General features: G+C 35.8%; 1 protein-coding gene and 1 long non-coding RNA gene across 2 annotated transcripts in view; both read left to right on the top strand.

Annotated features, from left to right (window-relative positions):
* The window catches only part of gch1 (GTP cyclohydrolase 1), a 29,766-nt gene extending 17,803 nt beyond the window's left edge, over nt 1-11,963 (top strand). Inside the window, exons 3-6 of the mRNA XM_055011049.1 lie at nt 4,448-4,503; nt 7,195-7,226; nt 7,737-7,821; nt 8,294-11,963. Of these exons, the coding sequence (XP_054867024.1) occupies nt 4,448-4,503; nt 7,195-7,226; nt 7,737-7,821; nt 8,294-8,420 (300 nt within the window). The 3' untranslated portion in view covers nt 8,421-11,963. The remainder of the gene's footprint in view (nt 1-4,447; nt 4,504-7,194; nt 7,227-7,736; nt 7,822-8,293) is intronic.
* Nucleotides 11,964-12,304: 341 nt separating this feature from the next.
* On the top strand, nt 12,305-14,605 carry LOC129347573 (uncharacterized). Its single transcript, XR_008599769.1, has 2 exons — nt 12,305-14,324; nt 14,388-14,605. It is a non-coding gene; the product is annotated as an uncharacterized LOC129347573 (long non-coding RNA).
* The last annotated feature ends 3,265 nt before the right edge of the window (nt 14,606-17,870 follow it).

Here is a 17,870-nt window from a genome sequence, read left to right as displayed (position 1 = left end):
CAAATGTGAAAGAAAGAAAAAACAAAGAAAAAGAAAGCTTAAAATAACAGCAAATATTGAAGAAATTAAAGAAAATTTTTTATTCTTTACAGTGTCCACAAAATCCTGCAAAAACCTTTTTTGCAATCAACATTTAAATTATTACATTTTTGTGATTTTTCTAGTTATTATCTGTATTTTAACAAAACAGGGGAAAAATCAGTCAAATAATATTATTAATTATGAATAAAATTATTTACCATTTTCAGTCCTTAATATACATAATTTCAAATAATGGAATATATATAAATTAATTATTTCTCCAGATTATAATGCAATGAAAATAAAGGATAAAATAAATAGTGTCATATTTTTTTGAAATGGCTAACTAGTAAATTAAAACATTTTTAATTTTCTGTGGTTTTATTAGACATAATCTTTAATGTAAAAAAACAGGAAAAATGTGTAAATTAACAGTTCAGTTACCTTTTTTTAAAAGCATTTTTCAATCCATAACATTCATTCAAATAACAGAACATATCTGTAAAATAATGGTATTTTATGCTGATTTTAATTCGGTGAAAATGGTTAATCACTAAATTAAAACATTTTATTCCCTGTTATTTCAATAGTTGTTATCTTAATTTAACTAAACAGTGAAAAAATCTGTTAAAAAAATAATTATTTATTATTAATAAAATTATTTGGCATTTTCAGTCCTTAATGTATGTAATTTCTGTTTAAAATAATGAATTATATATATATAAAATAATTATTTCTACTTAGTTTTATACAATAAAAAATTGTCAAATTTTACAGTCAAACATTGTAAATAAAATAAACGACCATGTAAAATAAAAATTTCTAATGGCTAACTAGTACATTAAAACATTTTTTATTTTCTGTGATTGTACTATATACTAGAAACAGGGAAATCTGTAAATTAACAGTTTATTTTCAATTTTTTTCGTTTCTTTTAACCGATTTTCAGTCCTCAATATTTTTTAAAATAACAGCAAATATCTGTAAAATAACGTTTTTAGTTTTTTTTTCACTGATTTTAAGACAGTGAAAATATAACTTTTCAGCCAAAGACAAGAAAGAACAAGATACCATTTGAAAAAATAGAGATTTTTAATACTGAGGTCATTGTCAGTTTTTTATGGTAAATCAGTCAATTAAAATATTTTATTCCCTGTGATTCCATTAGTTATCATCTGTAATCTATCAAAACTGTGAAATGACACCAAATTGTTCAAAAACTATTAAAAACTTCATTTTTACCAGCGTAACGGCAGCAGCTGCTCGATGACTGCTTCTGTTTCTGCTGCTCAGGTGTTCTTTATTACAGGCTGTCATTTAGTTCAGAGAAAACAGAAAAACACATCTGTCAGATATCTGTCTCACATTCAGGAACAATCATTTCTTCGCTGTGAGGTTTTCTGCTGAAACGAGACGCCGACATGTTGGTGTTTAAATGTGGACTGAAGGGAAACGAAGTTTAGAGTGAAACATGGTGTGATGTGATAAAACGGGAATAAAAGCGGGACTGATGGTGGATGAGGAGGTTTGATACGACTCAGACTTTATGTTTCCTGTTGGAAATGATTCACAGACCTTTGACTGGTGTTATATCCTGAAAAACAAAACACAAAGATAATGTGTTCAGTCCAGTGTAAAGGTTTTAGGGAAGTGAGAGTAAATATTGACATTAAAAGAGTTTATTTATCAAGTATTTCAATCCATAAATCCCCTTTACTGCACTGCATTTATTGGATAATTTTTGCAGATTCAGATTATTGACATAAAATAGAATAAATATATCAATGAGGATTCATTATTATAAGCTAAGATCAGACTTAAGAGTCATTCAATAATAAATCAATCAGTGCTTTATTATTTACAATAACTTCAGTATATTTAATGAAGCAGTTGAACCTTCATACTATGAATATTTTCAGACTTAAAAGCCCTTAAAGTTCATAGAGGTTGATTTAAATCTCACACTTTTTAATTCACATTATTTTTTCATCACAACTTCATGAGTACAGGAGGCACATTAAACATTCAATTCTCACAGGGCTAAAAAACAGCAACAACAAAACCCATTTACACTGTTAAAACTGTAACTAAATCAATTTTACATCCACACCCGAAGCCAAAATCTTGTTTTTGTTTAGCAAATTTTTTTCTATAGCCAAGTTTGAGTGTATGATATTATTATGGGATGTATCAGAATTACAATAAAAAAACTGCAGCAGTTTAATTTCTTTGAAACAAGCATTGGTACCCTGGATGTGTTTTCTGTCCTCGTTGATCTCTGCTTGTTATAAACATCAGAGCTCTGGCCAAAGGTCATGAAGCATCACTAAAGTCTTTGTCATTGTGCCCATTGGTAGCTAAACTCCCACAATGCTCTCTGCTTGCCAACATTGAACTGCCTGTAATCAAAATGATGCCTCCTTTGGTCAGTATTAAACAGGAAGAACCAGGTACTACAGCTGATCTACAACTGTGTACTATGAAGGAAAATGGTATTGGATTGATTTGGTAAATACTAAATATTAAATGACTCACAAAAAAAACAATGATAACAACATCCTTATTTAAAGTGGCTAATTCCCCATAAAAAGAAGTCACAAAACCCAATAAAAGACATCTTAGTAACGAGAAAAGCACTCAGTGAGCGCAATACTGTGCCAAGGCTGCTCAGTCGCTGTATGATTTCTGATGGATAAGTCCTGACGAGTATTTTTTAAAACTGTAACCTGTAGGAAGCTGATGATGAACAGTCAGAATAGACAAAAAAGTTAAATGCTTTATTTTCTTTATCTATCTGCTGTTTCATTCAGTGCATTTATCAGAGCCTGTTTGTTGAGATACAGCTGTAAAATCAAATCTGTGAACTTAACACAGCTAAAATAAAGCATAAAATCTCTGTTATGTTACACACAAGCTGCTGTAACCTTCATGATTCCTTTTTTTATTTAACTTTGCCTCGATGTCGCTCAGCATGTGTCAGTAAATGTGAATAACCGGGTAGATAAGTGAAAAAGTCAGTTTGTTTGATGTCGGTGTATCAGGACGCTGCAGCAGACAGGAAGGACGGGAAATAAAGAGGAGAAGAAGAAGATCTTTTCATGCTCGTTGCCGCTGCCCTTTCTCTCGTCTCGTCGACAAATTGTGTTTGACATTTGAGTGCAGCTACATGTGTGTGTGTGTGTTAGTGTGTAAAAGAATTAGAGCCTCCAGTGATTCTCTGGATGATGATGATGATGCTTCTTCGTCCTGTCTTGTCCACCTGCTTTGTGCTTTTGTTGCTTCTCAAACCACCAGAAACATTTGCATTTTCACCCGCAGAGCACATCTTGTCATGATTGTACGCCACATTTATTGTTTAAACTGTTCCTCCTGAACGCTGATTTGAGGGGAAAATGTTTGTCTTGATTAATCTTAAAAAGATTTAACCCTCCTGTTGTCTTCATTTACGGGCACCAAAAAATATTGTTTCCTTGACTGAAAAAAATCCAAAAATTCAGCAAAAAAATTCCCCAAATTTCTGAAAATTTGCAAAACCTTCAGGAAGAAAATTCCAATAATTCCTTAAAAGTTTCCCTTAAAAGTTTTATTTTTTTTTAAAAAAGAATCCCCCAAGTGGGCAAGAAAATTCTTGTAAATATTTTCAAAAAAATTAGTAAAAATCTTCCAAAAAAAAAAATCTTAAAAATATCTAAAGTGATTCCATATATATCAGTAAAACTTCTAATAGTTTCTTTAAGAACATTCACATAAAAATCTGGATTTTGGTTGATTTTTTTTGTGAATGTTCTTAAGAAACACTTTTAACATTTCTTTTTTTCCACCAAAAAATGTTCAAAGATTTCCCAAAAATGTTGAAAATGTGGACATGAGAAATTTCACTGTGAAAATATATATATTTTTTCCACATTTTCAAACTTTAAACTGGGTCAATTTTGACCGGCAGGACATCAAGAGGGTTAAGATAATAATTTCAGCATTTTATGATTATCGCCCCCTTCTGGCAGTGAGAGTAAACACACAAACACTGTTTTGCTGTGTTTCTTTTCAAGATTTTGATCCTTTTCTTCTTAATAACTTGGATCATCGGTGTAGCTCGACAAAGTTATCCGTCTAAGAAAGGCTTTTATTTTCTAGAAAACTATACGGGGAACCTTTAAACCAGAAGACACAATGAATCAGTAACTCTCAGATGAGTCTTTATGGTCTAGCTTCTGTCATTGCATCTCATTTTTCATTTAGGCCGATGTAATAAGTTGTTTCGAGCACAGCGACCCCTGAAAACAGCCCGTAGGACAGTGACAGCTGCTGGTAAATACTTGTCAAAGAATTTCTTGTGATGAATCAGTAAATGAGGGGAACAAACTGCTGTGATTGGTCTACTTTCAGACTGAAGCTGGATTAACCTTGAATTTCTCACATTGTGCAGGTCCACATCGGTTACCTCCCCAACAAGAGAGTTCTGGGCCTCAGCAAACTGGCCAGGTGAGTAACGTTAGCCTGATTCTGTAGGTGTGTGTGTGTGTTTAAGCTGATTAATACAACTAGTGTGAGTACTACAGTAGATCCCGCTGACCCCAATACCCTCAGGCTTATCGTGCTAACACTGTCCAGCAGCGCAGTACTGCTCTGAAACACTCGGCTGGACACCAAGAGCAGCATCATTCACAGTTTTAAGGCAGAAACGAGGATCTGGAGCTGCTGGAAGTTGTTGTAGCATCTGCTGAGCACTGGGTGGCGCTAATTTAAAAAGTTTCTTTCCTACTTGGTGTGACAGCTAACAAAGAAATACTAATAATACAGAAAGCAATGATAGTACCTATAAAAAAAGGCTCTTTCCCTGATTTTCAATATTGAATTGTGGTCAATTTAGTTGACTTTTCTGACACGAATTTACAGATTACAGATTACAGATTACAAAAGTGCATTTACTAAATACTGACTTACAAAGGGGAAAAGCTTATGCAATCACTTATTTTCTATTTTCATTATTTGACAGTACTTTGTAGAAATCTGTTTTCACTTTGACACAAAAGAGTCTTTTTGTAAAGTCTTACGACAGTGACAAAAAAGTATTTAACCCCTTTGGAGGTTTCCCCTGTTATTGATGAACTATGGTCAGTTTATTTGGCTTTTCTGACAAGAATTTACAAAAAAGACTCCTTCATGTCAAAGTGAAAATAGATTCCAAAGGTGCATTTACGAAATACTGACTTGAAAGGAGTGAAATTTATGCAATCACTTATTTTACATTTTATATTTTTATTATTTGACCTTGCTTTGTAGAAATATGTTATCACTTTGACATGGAAGAGTCTTTTTTGGTAAATTCTTGTCAAAAAAGCCAAATTACATTGACCATGATTTAATGTTTCCTCCCACAGTCCAAAAACATGCTGAGGTTAATTGATTATTCTCAATTGCGTGAATGTGAGAGTGATTGTTTGTCTGTATATGTAGCCCTGTGACAGACTGGTGACCTGTCTAGGGTGTTTCCTGCCTTCACCTCAAGTCAGCTGGGATAGACTCCAGCCCCCCCATGACCCTAATGAGGATTGAGCTGTGTATAGATGTTGGATGGATGGATGGATGATTTAATGCTTAGAAACAAATTTAGTAAATTTAATTCTAGGGGAAAATGCAGGCACCTGGAAACAATATCACCTCAACTGTTTGTCTTCTAGTTCAACATTGACTGACTGGATTCACTGGGCGAATAGTTTTATAAGTACATTTACTTTTAGTTTTACAATGTCACCAACTAAAATTAATATTTACAAGGGGAAATTAATTTAAATTTTATATTAAATGTCTAGAATATATAATATTATTGGGTCGTACCATCGATATCTAAGCAGTTTAATCAAGCAGATTAATCTTAGCAGAGAGCATTTTTGGAGTTAAACTAGCAAAGGGGCACCATGACAAAGACTTATGTGGCATTTGATGACCTCACACATTCCGGATGAATGGGAGTCTACAGCTTAGTGGTTGTTGTGGTTGACTGAGCTTCTTTTAGTGTGAATTTGACGTGTTGGTGCTCAGAATAATGTCTACTGTACCACTTTAAACACTTTAAAATGGCCTTTACTGGTTAAATTATTTTATAAAAGAGTCCAGCAGTCACATGATGGACATTAAACATGTGAAAGAACGACAAGATTGACGACTTGTGATTGTTGCTCAGGAGGCAAAATCTGGAGTGAGCTTCGTCTTTAAAGCAGATTTTTCATTAATGCGGTTTGTCCTCCCGCTGAATGTTTGCTCTCGTGGCATTTTATTGGAGGTGAACGAGATCGAGTTTGTCCAAAGAGGTTTGACTCAGAGAAGAGCAGCGGGTCGGAGGTTCAGACCTGCAGATCTGAAGGATTTAAATCTCTGAATGGAGCTGCGTCTTTATCACGTTTGAATCCGTCAAGTTTACGAGATGTGACATCAGCTAGCATTTAGAGAGAAGGTGCTTCTGTTGGTCAGTGACTCTTCATCCTCACAGATTTACTCACCGCTTTGGAGAACAAAAGGACATTTACAGCTTTTTTTTCTTCAGGTTTACCCACTTAAACCTCTCGTGGGAAAAAGTTGTACATTACGGCAGAATTTTATCTTTATGTGGCCAAAAGAAATAATAAAAAAACTTAGTTTTTTCGAAATTTGGAACCAGAAAATGTTCAAAAAAACTAGTAAACGAAAGGTTTGGGTTTTGTTGATGTGCACTGATGTTGTTGATGGAGACAGGTTTATTTTTGTAATGTTAAGTTTCATTTAAATGTATTGTAATATAATGCAATTTAATAATTTTTAAAAAATTATTTTAATGTTTTTTTGCATTTAATGTAATGCTATCTAGTAGTTATATTTTTATTTAATGTTTTGTATTCATGATCTTTTTTTAATGTTTTCCTTTTTCTGTCACGTTTATTCGTTTAGTTATCAGTTCATCAGTCATCTGTGAAGAACTCGTTAAGGCAGAGAAAAACCAAAATGTATATATTTAAAAAAAATTTTAGTCATAAGTTAGTGTTGAATGTATTTTTAGACTTTTAATCTTTGGTGTTGGGCTTTTCAGCTGCTTTTCAATCAGGTTATAGTTACTTTTTCGTGACCAAAAAGCAGCTGAAAAGCCCCATATAATATACACTAAGGATGCATTAATGTTTTCTTTTGTCTCACTTTCAGGATTGTTGAAATCTACAGCCGTCGACTACAAGGTACTAAAAAAAAAAACTTCTTCTGTTTAACCAAAGTGTCATTTTGTTTCACCTTATACTTTTCACATTAAACTCTTCTATTTCATCTGACAGTTGGAGTTTTAATTGACTTTTAATATTAAGATTTGACATTAAAACACATTTCTGACTCTTTCACCACTTTCAGATGATTTCATATTTATCTTGTGACCCTGTGGAGGGATGTAAACCTTAGATTGGGAAACTGTTGACTAATTAAAACAGCTCCTCTAGTAAACACTGTACATATTGATGCATCAGTAATAATCAGTAATACAGTTTATATTAAGATGTCAGTCAAAGCTTATATAAATACTTAATTCAAGTTTATCTTGCTGATAATATTTTATACTTTCACTTCAGTAGGAGTTTTAATTTACCTGTAATGGAATATTTTTCTCCAATACTGGTACTTTTACATCAGTAAATGGCTTTAAATTCTGTTCTTGATATCTGGCTGCTGTTTATTCAGACTGTTTGTTGTTTCCACAGTTCAGGAGAGGTTGACCAAACAGATCGCCGTGGCGATCACCGAGGCCTTGCAGCCCACCGGAGTCGGAGTCGTGATCGAGGCGACGTACGTAAAACACAAACATCTGATCTCTCACATATCAGTAATACAGAAAATACTCTCTCAGTGTTAACCCTCCTGCTGTCTTCATTTACAGGAACCAAAAAATATTGTCTCCTTGCCTGAAAAAAATCAAAAAATTCAGCAAAATATTCCCCAAATTTATATATATATATATATATATGCTCAAAATGTGTCCAGAATGACAAAAATGACTCAGAATTCAATTCAGATGTGTTTTTCCTCCGAAATGTCACGTGTCTATCTGCTGTACTTATGAAGTTCTGAGGCTCCAAAGTGATGGAAAATGTCCATCAAAAAGAGATAAATCTGGACCCACCTCCATGGACTTCAAGGACCTGGAATAATAGAATAAATAATAGAAAATTATAATAAAAAAATAAATCAAACTGATGTATTTTTGCAGCAGTGTGTTTTCCAGGGTTAATCTTCGTTTCTTATTTCTCCCCTCCTGCAGCCACATGTGCATGGTGATGCGTGGCGTCCAGAAGATGAACAGTAAAACCGTCACCAGCACCATGTTGGGAGTTTTCAGGGAAGATCCGAAAACCCGAGACGAGTTCCTGACGCTGATCCGGAGCTGAGGAGGAAGACGCCGCTCCTCCTCCTCCTCCTCCTCCTCCTCCTCCTCCTCCTGTTGCCTGGGTTACCTCCACCTGCACGGACCGGCCGTTGGTCACCTGAGTGTGTGCGTCAGAGTGTGTGTTTGTGTGTTTCCATCCCACCGGAGGCAGTGACAGAGTGTTGATGTGTTTTCACCGTAGAGATAAAGTCGTTGCCGCGGTGATTCGGTCTGACAGGTCATTTACTTCCAGACCGCAAAGAGACTTTAAACATTCGTCCACATGTTGTTGTTGTGATTCTTGATCAAATATCAGCGTTTCACCTCGAATAACTGTTTACCAAGAGATTTTGATTCTGAACTTTTGCTCCACAGATTTCCTGATAAAACCTCCAGCGGCATTTAAACGTCCTTTAGACACTGTTTGGCAAAAATGGCCCCAAAAAGGTGAAATTTTAGAATTAGAAACAGCTTTTTTTTTTTGGCCAAATATGTGAACAAATACAAGAAATTTGACTTCAGCTCCTAAATTACTTATTATCTAAATTACACAAAGTAAAACAGACGTGCTCTTAGACAAGAAATGAGTGTTTATCTACTATACACCATAGTTACATGTACACAGTCATGTTTAAAGTCAAGCAGAGTTTATGTGCAAAATCAAAGTTTAGTGGAAAATACAATAACAAGAAAAGCAGTCAGAGAGCGCAGTACAGGGGGTCCTCGGTTTACGACGTCCTCGACCTACGGCGTTTCGTCATTACGTCAGAACTGGTTATGTAGAACTACTTGGTGAGCGGAGCGGACGAATACGTCGTCATGTGAGGCTATAAGACGGCTTTGTTAACATACTCCACCTTGGATTGTGTTACATTCGCCAACTTTTTGCCCTTCATTACGGCTCCCAAGCACGGTCAAGTAGATCACGTTGTAAAAACAGTGCAACATATTCTGTTATCTTCTTGTAAAATGACTCCTACATGCATGAAAGTCATTAGTATTCATAACTTTTCCGAAGAACGGATCGATATTGTGATGCATATAGCAGCTTTTTGCCGGAGTTCCGACTTACGGTGAAAATCAACTACGTCGGGCCGTAGGAACGGAACTCAGACATAAGTCGAGGACCCTCTGTGCTCCCCCCAGTGCAGTATTTTTTTTTAGAAATGCAGCATTTGTTTGTTAGTTATTGATGATCAGAATGTGGTCATTTAATATAAATGTACCCACAAATAAAATTACCTTAAGCTGAACATAGGCGTGTGTTATACATGTGTACGTTATGTACCGAATCACGTGACCTAAATATGTAGCAGGCGGCGGGAATTGATGGGACTCAGAATTTAATCAGTTGTTCCTTGGATCATTTCCGACTCATGAGTCCTGATAAGTCTGCAGCGGTCGATTTATAGTAGGATCGCAATCATGTGATCGTAGTGTTCACTTGTTGTCATGCTTACAGTGACGCCGTGCCTCTATCTTAATGATACAGGAATCTTTATCAAATCCGTGGATCCAGACTATAAGCCGCATCACTGCCAAAATCTAATCACTTGGTCCTTGTTTCATTTCTGACCTTCCCTGACATTTTCATCCCGATCCATTGGTCTGTTTTTAAGTAATGCTGCGAACAGACAGACGGACAGACAAACGTACGCCGATCGTCACAGAACTCTGCCGCGTTCCTTTACAAATGCAGAGATTGTGCAGGAAACAGCTTCAGATTCACACTCTGAGTTTTTTTACGTTTATCGACACTAACAGTCCAAATTTTTCCACAAATGTAAGAATAAAACAGATTTTCAGCAACTAAACACATATTCATAAATATTAAAAGACTCTCTGACAGCTAGAATCTCCTGTCTGAGTTAAAAACAAGAGATGTCTTGGTTCTAAATTTACAACTTATGAAGTATGTTAATGCTATAAGTGCCTTCGTTGAGTCAAATTCTTCATGGATCACATTTAAAATCAACTAAAACTGACCAGACAGATGAAATTATGGAACTGATACTACAACGGACATCACTGAAAGATGGAAAAATACAACAATACTGAGTTTTAAAACAGATTTTAACAATGGGAGAGTTAATAAAGCTTCATTCAAATCATCTGCCTCACTGTATGCAGGACCTAAATTCTCTTCTGCTTCAGGAAGCAACAGCAGGAACCTCTGAGCAGAAACAAACACTGAAAATGTGATTATAGCGCAGCCGCAAAACCAAAACAACTTGTTAATGAAACTCACAATCGAAGCTGATCCCTTTTCAACGTCTTTTTATTCTGACAGCAGATCTGTTGCACTTCACAGGCCAACAGATCCTCCAGTGAGCCGAACTACAGTCAGGTTTCACCTCTCAGACGTCGATTATTAAATCAGGTTTTATCAGTAGAAGTCGTATCGTCCAGCTGACAAACGGATTTTACTGTTTTCTTTAGCAGTTAATTCAACAATTCAATGACAGGATTTGCCTTCTAGTGCGCAAATATTCCACCAAAATCTTTATTTTAAATATCTGTCAGTATTATTCAGCCAATCATATCGAGTTACTGAAACAAACGTGTCATCATGAATTTGTCTCTTTATTATTTAAGTCATTTTTTTAATCAAAATTGTCAAACATTTGCAGTTTTATATATTAATATCTTAAATGTTTCAGACAAAACGAGTCACTTTGAGCCTTTTTTCACTTATTTCTGACATTTTGTAAGCAACAAATCGATCAACAAAAAAAGAGAAAATATTGAAAGATTAACAGCTGCGGTCCTGAATTTGACTTTAAATGTTCTCGTCTGATCTTTTACTAATGTTTCTTGTGATGAACGGCACTTTAACACTCTGACACACCTGAAACACCTCAAACTTTACGTCACGTCTTTTACTCTCTTAGCTGAGAATTAAAACCACGAGGTTTGTATTTGTACAATCAACTGTTTCACTGTCCAACTGCATTTGTTGTGAAATCTTTAGAGCTAAATCCATACAAACGACACCATTACTGTCATTTTTACCTTTAATTTCTAGTGTTTTACGGTCCTGTTGGAGGATCTGCCTTTATGTGCCAACTCGCCTCTCGATTTAAACCAAAAAACGACTTCATGGTTAAACAACTTTCATTCCCATGAGAGGAAAACGTCTGTCAGTGTGTGTGTGTGTGTGTGTGTGTGTGTGTGTGTGTGTGTGTGTGTGTGTGTGTGTGTGTGTGTGTGTGTGTGTGTGTGTGTGTGTGTGTGTGTGTGTGTGTGTGTGTGTGTGTGTGTGGTTTCCTCAGTTCAGACTCTGTGGAGACGAGTGTGTGTGACGTTGTGTTGACTTGTGTAGCATCATTTTTGGATTTCGGTGCATCCCAGCGTCCCCAGACAGACTCTGGGAGGTTTTAACTGGTGTGTTTGTGTGTCTGTGTGAGTGTCGGAGGGAAGACGATGCTAACAAACGGCTCTGATGTTGTTTTATTTCGTGGCCTTGTTGAGAAGGACGGCTCCTTCAGCATCATTGTCACTTTATGTACTGTGTTCACTTCAAAGACTTTTTAATCAAAGGAAATAAATCTCTGTGTGTAAGCGGCGACTGTGTGTTTATTACGTTTACTTCATGAAAAGCTGCTCAAAATTAGAAAAACTTTATGTTTTCACCTTCGCGTTCTCATGCCGATCAAAACTGAGTTTGAAAATGTGGAAAAAAGATATATTTTCACAGTGGAACTTCTGACGTCCACATTTTCAACATTTTTAGGAAATCTTTGAACATTTTTTGGTGGAAAGAAAAATGTTTCTTAAGAACATTCACATAAAAATCAACCAAAATCCAGCGAAATTCGCTTCGTTGTAAGGTAGACAATGTGCTACAAGCCTAGTTTTATCAACAGTAGCTGTCTTTCAAGCTGCAGAAATAACATTGGTGTCAACAGGAGCCAGTTGAAGGCTGCAGTGATTCTGGTGACACTACAGTGTATCAGAGAGAAGCTATTGAATATTTGTCTCTCTTTGCTGTTGCAGCAGTTTTGCAATTTGCACATGGTCCCTGTTCACTCCATAGACATCAATGTTATTCGTGCAGCTTGAAAGACAGCTACTGTTGATAAAACTGGGCTTGTAGCACATTGTCTACCTTACAACGATGGAAAAGAGGCATCGTTTATGTTTTGACCAGTGTTGCCAACTCCTCAGTAAGGAAAGTAGCTATTGGCTGTCCTAAAAGTCACTAGAAGTCGCTAAATGATGTCATCGCCTAATTTGCATAAGTTCCCGTTTGCATGTAATTGTAATCAACATTGTGGGAGAGACAAAAAGTGAGTTTAAAATACCCAAAATATGTTTCTGAACTAGAGGCTAAATGCAGTGATTTATTTTAGTGTGACAGTGAAGAAACATTTTCATTTCCATCCCACTCTGTAAGCAGACTTTGATTCATCTGCCGTCTGGACATGGAGTGATGTGGGTCTCCTTCCTCTAATCAGACAGTGGGATGCTGCAGGTCACTAGACTGACCTCCTGTGCTTTGTGAAGGGGAGGAGCTCACAGCGCCACCTGCTGCTCGTTGAGGACAGTAACTGCAGAACGATCCGAGCTTTCATGTCAGACAGGGGCGGATCCAGATTAATTTTAGTGGGGGGGTAAGAAAAAATGAAAGCTGCTACCAACCTCTGGCTTTTACAAAGTGTTTTTCATGGTTTTTTTTGGCTCTTTAACCCAATAGGAAAGCTGTATATGACCTTTTCATTTTGGACTGTTAACATTCAAATTATGATGGACTTGTTTCCTTGTTTATGTGAATTACAGCATCATTAGCTGCAACATCTGCCTGTTCTGTAAAACTAGTAGCTCAACGACAGCATCCTGAGGGCAATTAAGTGACAAATATTGTGCAAGAACAGCACTATTACAATCCTGACAATTTCCACTTCTTAGAATGTTTACTGCCAATTATCACACATAAAACAAGAAATAATATTCTGTACTAATACTTCTGTATCACCCAATACACAGTGAATAGATATTATCTGAAAGTCGGGTTATTGTTGTTTATCAGCACAATACAAAAAGATTCATGTTAGACATATTCCAGTTAAGACTAGAATATCATGATTTATGTAAATTTACCTCAATAATATGAATGTTCAGGTTAAGATTGTACAGTGATATTTATTATGTAAGTTTAACTGATTAAAGTTTATGACTCTGCACTACAATATTATTTATTATTTAGATTTACATCATTATTATAATATTTAGGGTCAGACTCTACAGTATTGAGATTAAGAAATCAAATATTCTATAAAATGTAAATACACTGAACTCATTTGGATATATTTAAGTGAGACTCTACAATATTATTAGATACAAATCTATCTAAATCAAAATTTTAATCATTTTTACTCCAAACATTTACTGGACTGATTTAAATATTAAAATCACTCCTTTCTAATCCTCTGCTGTACGTTCAAACCTGAGGCCTTAAATAGAAACACACAAGTATCTGATTGAAGGAACTTCTGCAGAGTCCTGGTTCCAGAACATGATGATAGAATTATAGACAAACTTTAACAAAAGCTGCCTGAGAGTTTACAGGTTTTTATGTTAGATTTCTTCAGTAATTTAATGAGTTATCAGCAATAATCAAGTGTTCATTTGATGAACTTCATTTCCTAAAACATCCAGAATTGGAGCTCATATCTTTGTCAGCTGTAAAGTTTCTGCTCCTTCAAAGTTCACAACACAATGAATGAATTCCTAAAACACTCTCAATGCTGGAGAGTGTTTGATGCTGAAGCAATGACCAGTTTTTCTGTTTCTTCTCTGGAGATGCACAATGAGGGACGTCTGCAGAGACTGAGAAAGAGTCTCACCACATCCTGACATGAGGAAAAAGATTTTATTGAAGACTACAATGAGAAAAACTATCAGACAGCAGACGGCTGCATTCAAGGTGAGCTCTGAACATTTGATCTGGAACAGGAATTCAATAACGGCAGCATGAGCTTCATTTCAGTCTGTAGCTGCTGAATTCATGGATGAATCATCTGGCACTAGAGAGGAAGACCATCAAACATCCACGTCAGCTGATGGAGGTCCAAGAGTCTCACCAAACAAACAACCTACAGAGTGAAGACCTCAAATCTGATTGGACGGCCTCCTATTCAGCCACATGTGTGAACAAATGCCTCTAAGTTGATTTGTTTTCTAAAATAAATCTAGTTTGAGTCCTAATCTATGCCTGTGTGTTTGCTTCTTTACACTGCTGTTAACAGTTTAGGCTGTTAGATTGTTCCAGATAAGACAAGTAAAAGATACTTCAGAGCCGTTCTACCACGAGCCTGACAGGAAGAACTCCAACAGCTACTGAATGTTCCTGTGGTTCCCTCAAGGCTACAGGAGGAGTCCTACGAGGACGAGCCTGTCCACCTGATGGTGGCCAGTCGCTGCGGTTCAAAGCCAACACCGACTACGTGGACTTCTACTGGACCACACGGAGGCTTTCAAACCGGACCAACAAGTTCAGCGACTCCCCGACTCGTGGGTCCGAGGACGCCGCCGAGCCTCGGTCCAGCCGGCCTCCTGTCTGTGGGTGTTTGAGTGCTGAGAGATTTATGGATGCATGTGAACGTTCTGTGTTGAAACAGCAAGGCTTTTGAACTCAGTACGCAGGAAAAACCAATGAGCTCCTTTATTTGTGACTACCACTAAAAAAACTGATGAAATAAGTTTGCCAGGTTCTGACTGATAACAGATTATTAAATAATGAAAATAACTTTAAAATATTCCTTTAATATGGGGCCCTTTTAGGTCTACATTTCCTTTACACTGACTCTTTGTTATTTTGGGTGTGGAATATACCATTAAGCCCATTGTTTCTGGGTTCTTCTGGGAATATACCATTAAAACCAACCTTTAGGTAAATGTTCCAGGATGTTGAGTAGAATATACATCAGATCAACCTTTTAGGTCTACATTGGAAGATTTTAGAGTAGAATATTACTCCAAACCATCCTTTAGCTCTACATTTAAGGTGGAATACTCCTTTACACCAAGATTTTTTGGTCTACATTGAAGGATTTTGGGTGGAATATTCCTTTGAATGAACTTTTTAAGTTTACGTTCAAGGATGTTGGGTGGAATATACCACCTGTTTTTGTGTTGCTCCTCGGCGACCCTAGACAGCGGGTCGTAATGTTTTTTGAGCAACACACAATACTATGACGTTTTTACAATGATGGTTCTACTATGAAACCAGTTTGACATGTTCAGGCGTTCTTTGTGTGAAAACTCAGAGATTTCAGGTATCAGAAGATGGTTTTCAACTTTCTTTGTTAACTTTCTGCCTCAACTTTAAACTAAATTTCCTTCACTAACCCAACCCTCTGGACTTCCAGTAAGCTGTGTTCCTATTGGCTGTCCAGGTGGCTGCTTGGTGTTATCAGGAACACCTGAGCAGCTTGGTGTTATCAGGAACACCTGAGCAGCTCAGTGTCTTCCTGCTTTATTTAGCTGCAGACAAACATTTCCTCTGCTTCTCTTCACCAGTGAACTGGGTTTGGCTCCATTGCTTTAGTTTGTTCTTTAGGTGTTGGCTTGCAGCTTCCAGCAGTAAAATCATCTTTAATGTGTTTCTTGGTGTGTTTTAGGGCTTTGTACTGGATAGTTGTCTTGGTAAATGTGGTTCTTTAGCCACAGTTAGCACATGGTGCTAATGTGTGCAGTGATTAGTGGATTTGGTGCAGCTGAGTTGTTTCTTTGTCTTGGCTGTAGTGAGTCTTTAGAGGTTTTTGGTCAGACACATTCTGTATTCTTGTTTGAGAACCATCGTTGGTTGTCCAGAAGGTAAGAGTTCCTGTCCTGATTCTCTGTTCTCAGAGGTTCTCTGGTAGGCTGCAGGAGACTTTAGCGTTTGGGTTGTGCTAGTTTGGTTTTTGTACGGTTTCATTTGGACGACTATCTTGAGGCCCCTCCATGTGGTTTAGTGAGGTTTTCTGGAACAGTTCTACAAAGCAACCTGCAGCAGAAGAGACTTTGAGAGTTTTTAGGAAGTTCTGGAGACCAGACTTTAGAGCAGCAGAAACATTTGTCAGCAGTTTGAGCAGGAGAAGGTGAGCTTCAGAGTAGAAATGAGAAGGAAACCTTCTTGACCCGTGTGGTGAGGTCCTGTACCAAGAGTTTGAGCAGGTTGTGAAGAGTCTGTAGTTCTTTGGTCTGAAAGCACAAGAAGAGTCGACTCATTAAAGGAGAAAACAGGAGATATTGTTGGTTCTTCTGTCACTCTGCAGTTTCCTTAGACTGAATATCAAGTTTATATTTTAAATGATTTCCCATGTGAGCCCAAGAAGACTTCAATAAACTCCCTCCATCCCCTGGACACAACAGATTTTATTACGATGTTAAATCTTTTTTTTTTAAATATGTTTTTTGTTTTAATCATAGTTTTAGCATAGTTTTTTCTCTTTTTTCACAGTTTTGTCATCTGTGTAAAAGGTGCTGAACAAATAAAGCTCAATTGATAAACTGAATAATTGACTAACTCATGATTGTGACAACAGAAGTATTTTCATTGTGATTTAAGGGTTTGTTTCATTTGTAAGGTTGAGGTTAAAATCTTGACAGGAAAAAAGATTAAAGAAATAAACTACATTTAAAAAAAGCAATTAAATCAAAGGAAAAAAACATTTAATACAACAAAACTTTTAAAAAGAAAACTAAACATTAAATAAAATTAAATTATATTAAACAGACAATAATTAAACAGAAGTTACAAAACGTAATTATGAAATTAAACAAAATTTATTAAACAAAAATATGAAACATTGAAGATTAAATATTTTAGATAATTAAACATTTAAAAAATAAAATTAAACAAGAATATTACACATTTTTTAAAAATACAATACATTAGATTATTAAACCTTTAAAAATACAAAAACATTGAATTAAATATTAAATGTTTAATTGGAAAATTAAATCTTAAAGACAATAAAACTTTAAATAGGAATTAAACAGAAAATACAATGAAGCATTTAAAAAGAAAATTAAACATTAAAAGGTGGTAAAACATTTAAAAAGAAAAACCTTAAAGATTTAATCGAAAAATTAAACACGGAAAGAAAAGGAAATTTTTCAAACAAGCCGATAAAACATTTGAAAAAACAATTAAACATTAAAAAGAAAAACATTTGGAAATCAAATCAGACATTAGAAAAGAATAAAAGGTGAGAAAAGAGCAAAACTAAACATTTAAGAAGAATCAAACTAAAGACAAAACATTTGAAAAGACACCAGTTAAACTTTAGAAGATCAAATTAAACAGAAGAAACAATAAAATGATCAAAAGAGCAAAAACAGATAAAGGTCTGAAAGCGTTTTCTAGTCTGAAATGAAAACATCAAGTTGTTTCTTCAAACATTTCCTCTTTCTATGTTCTTGGTTTGATTGTGGACAGATTTACTAAGAACTCATTTCAGAAAACTGCTTTCCAGATAAAGTC

This window comes from Amphiprion ocellaris, chromosome 1 (genome assembly GCF_022539595.1).
Source record: "Amphiprion ocellaris isolate individual 3 ecotype Okinawa chromosome 1, ASM2253959v1, whole genome shotgun sequence".
Lineage (NCBI taxonomy): Eukaryota > Metazoa > Chordata > Actinopteri > Pomacentridae > Amphiprion > Amphiprion ocellaris.
The sequence above is the reverse complement of the archived record's forward strand: the minus strand, read 5'-3'. Positions and strand labels throughout refer to the sequence as shown.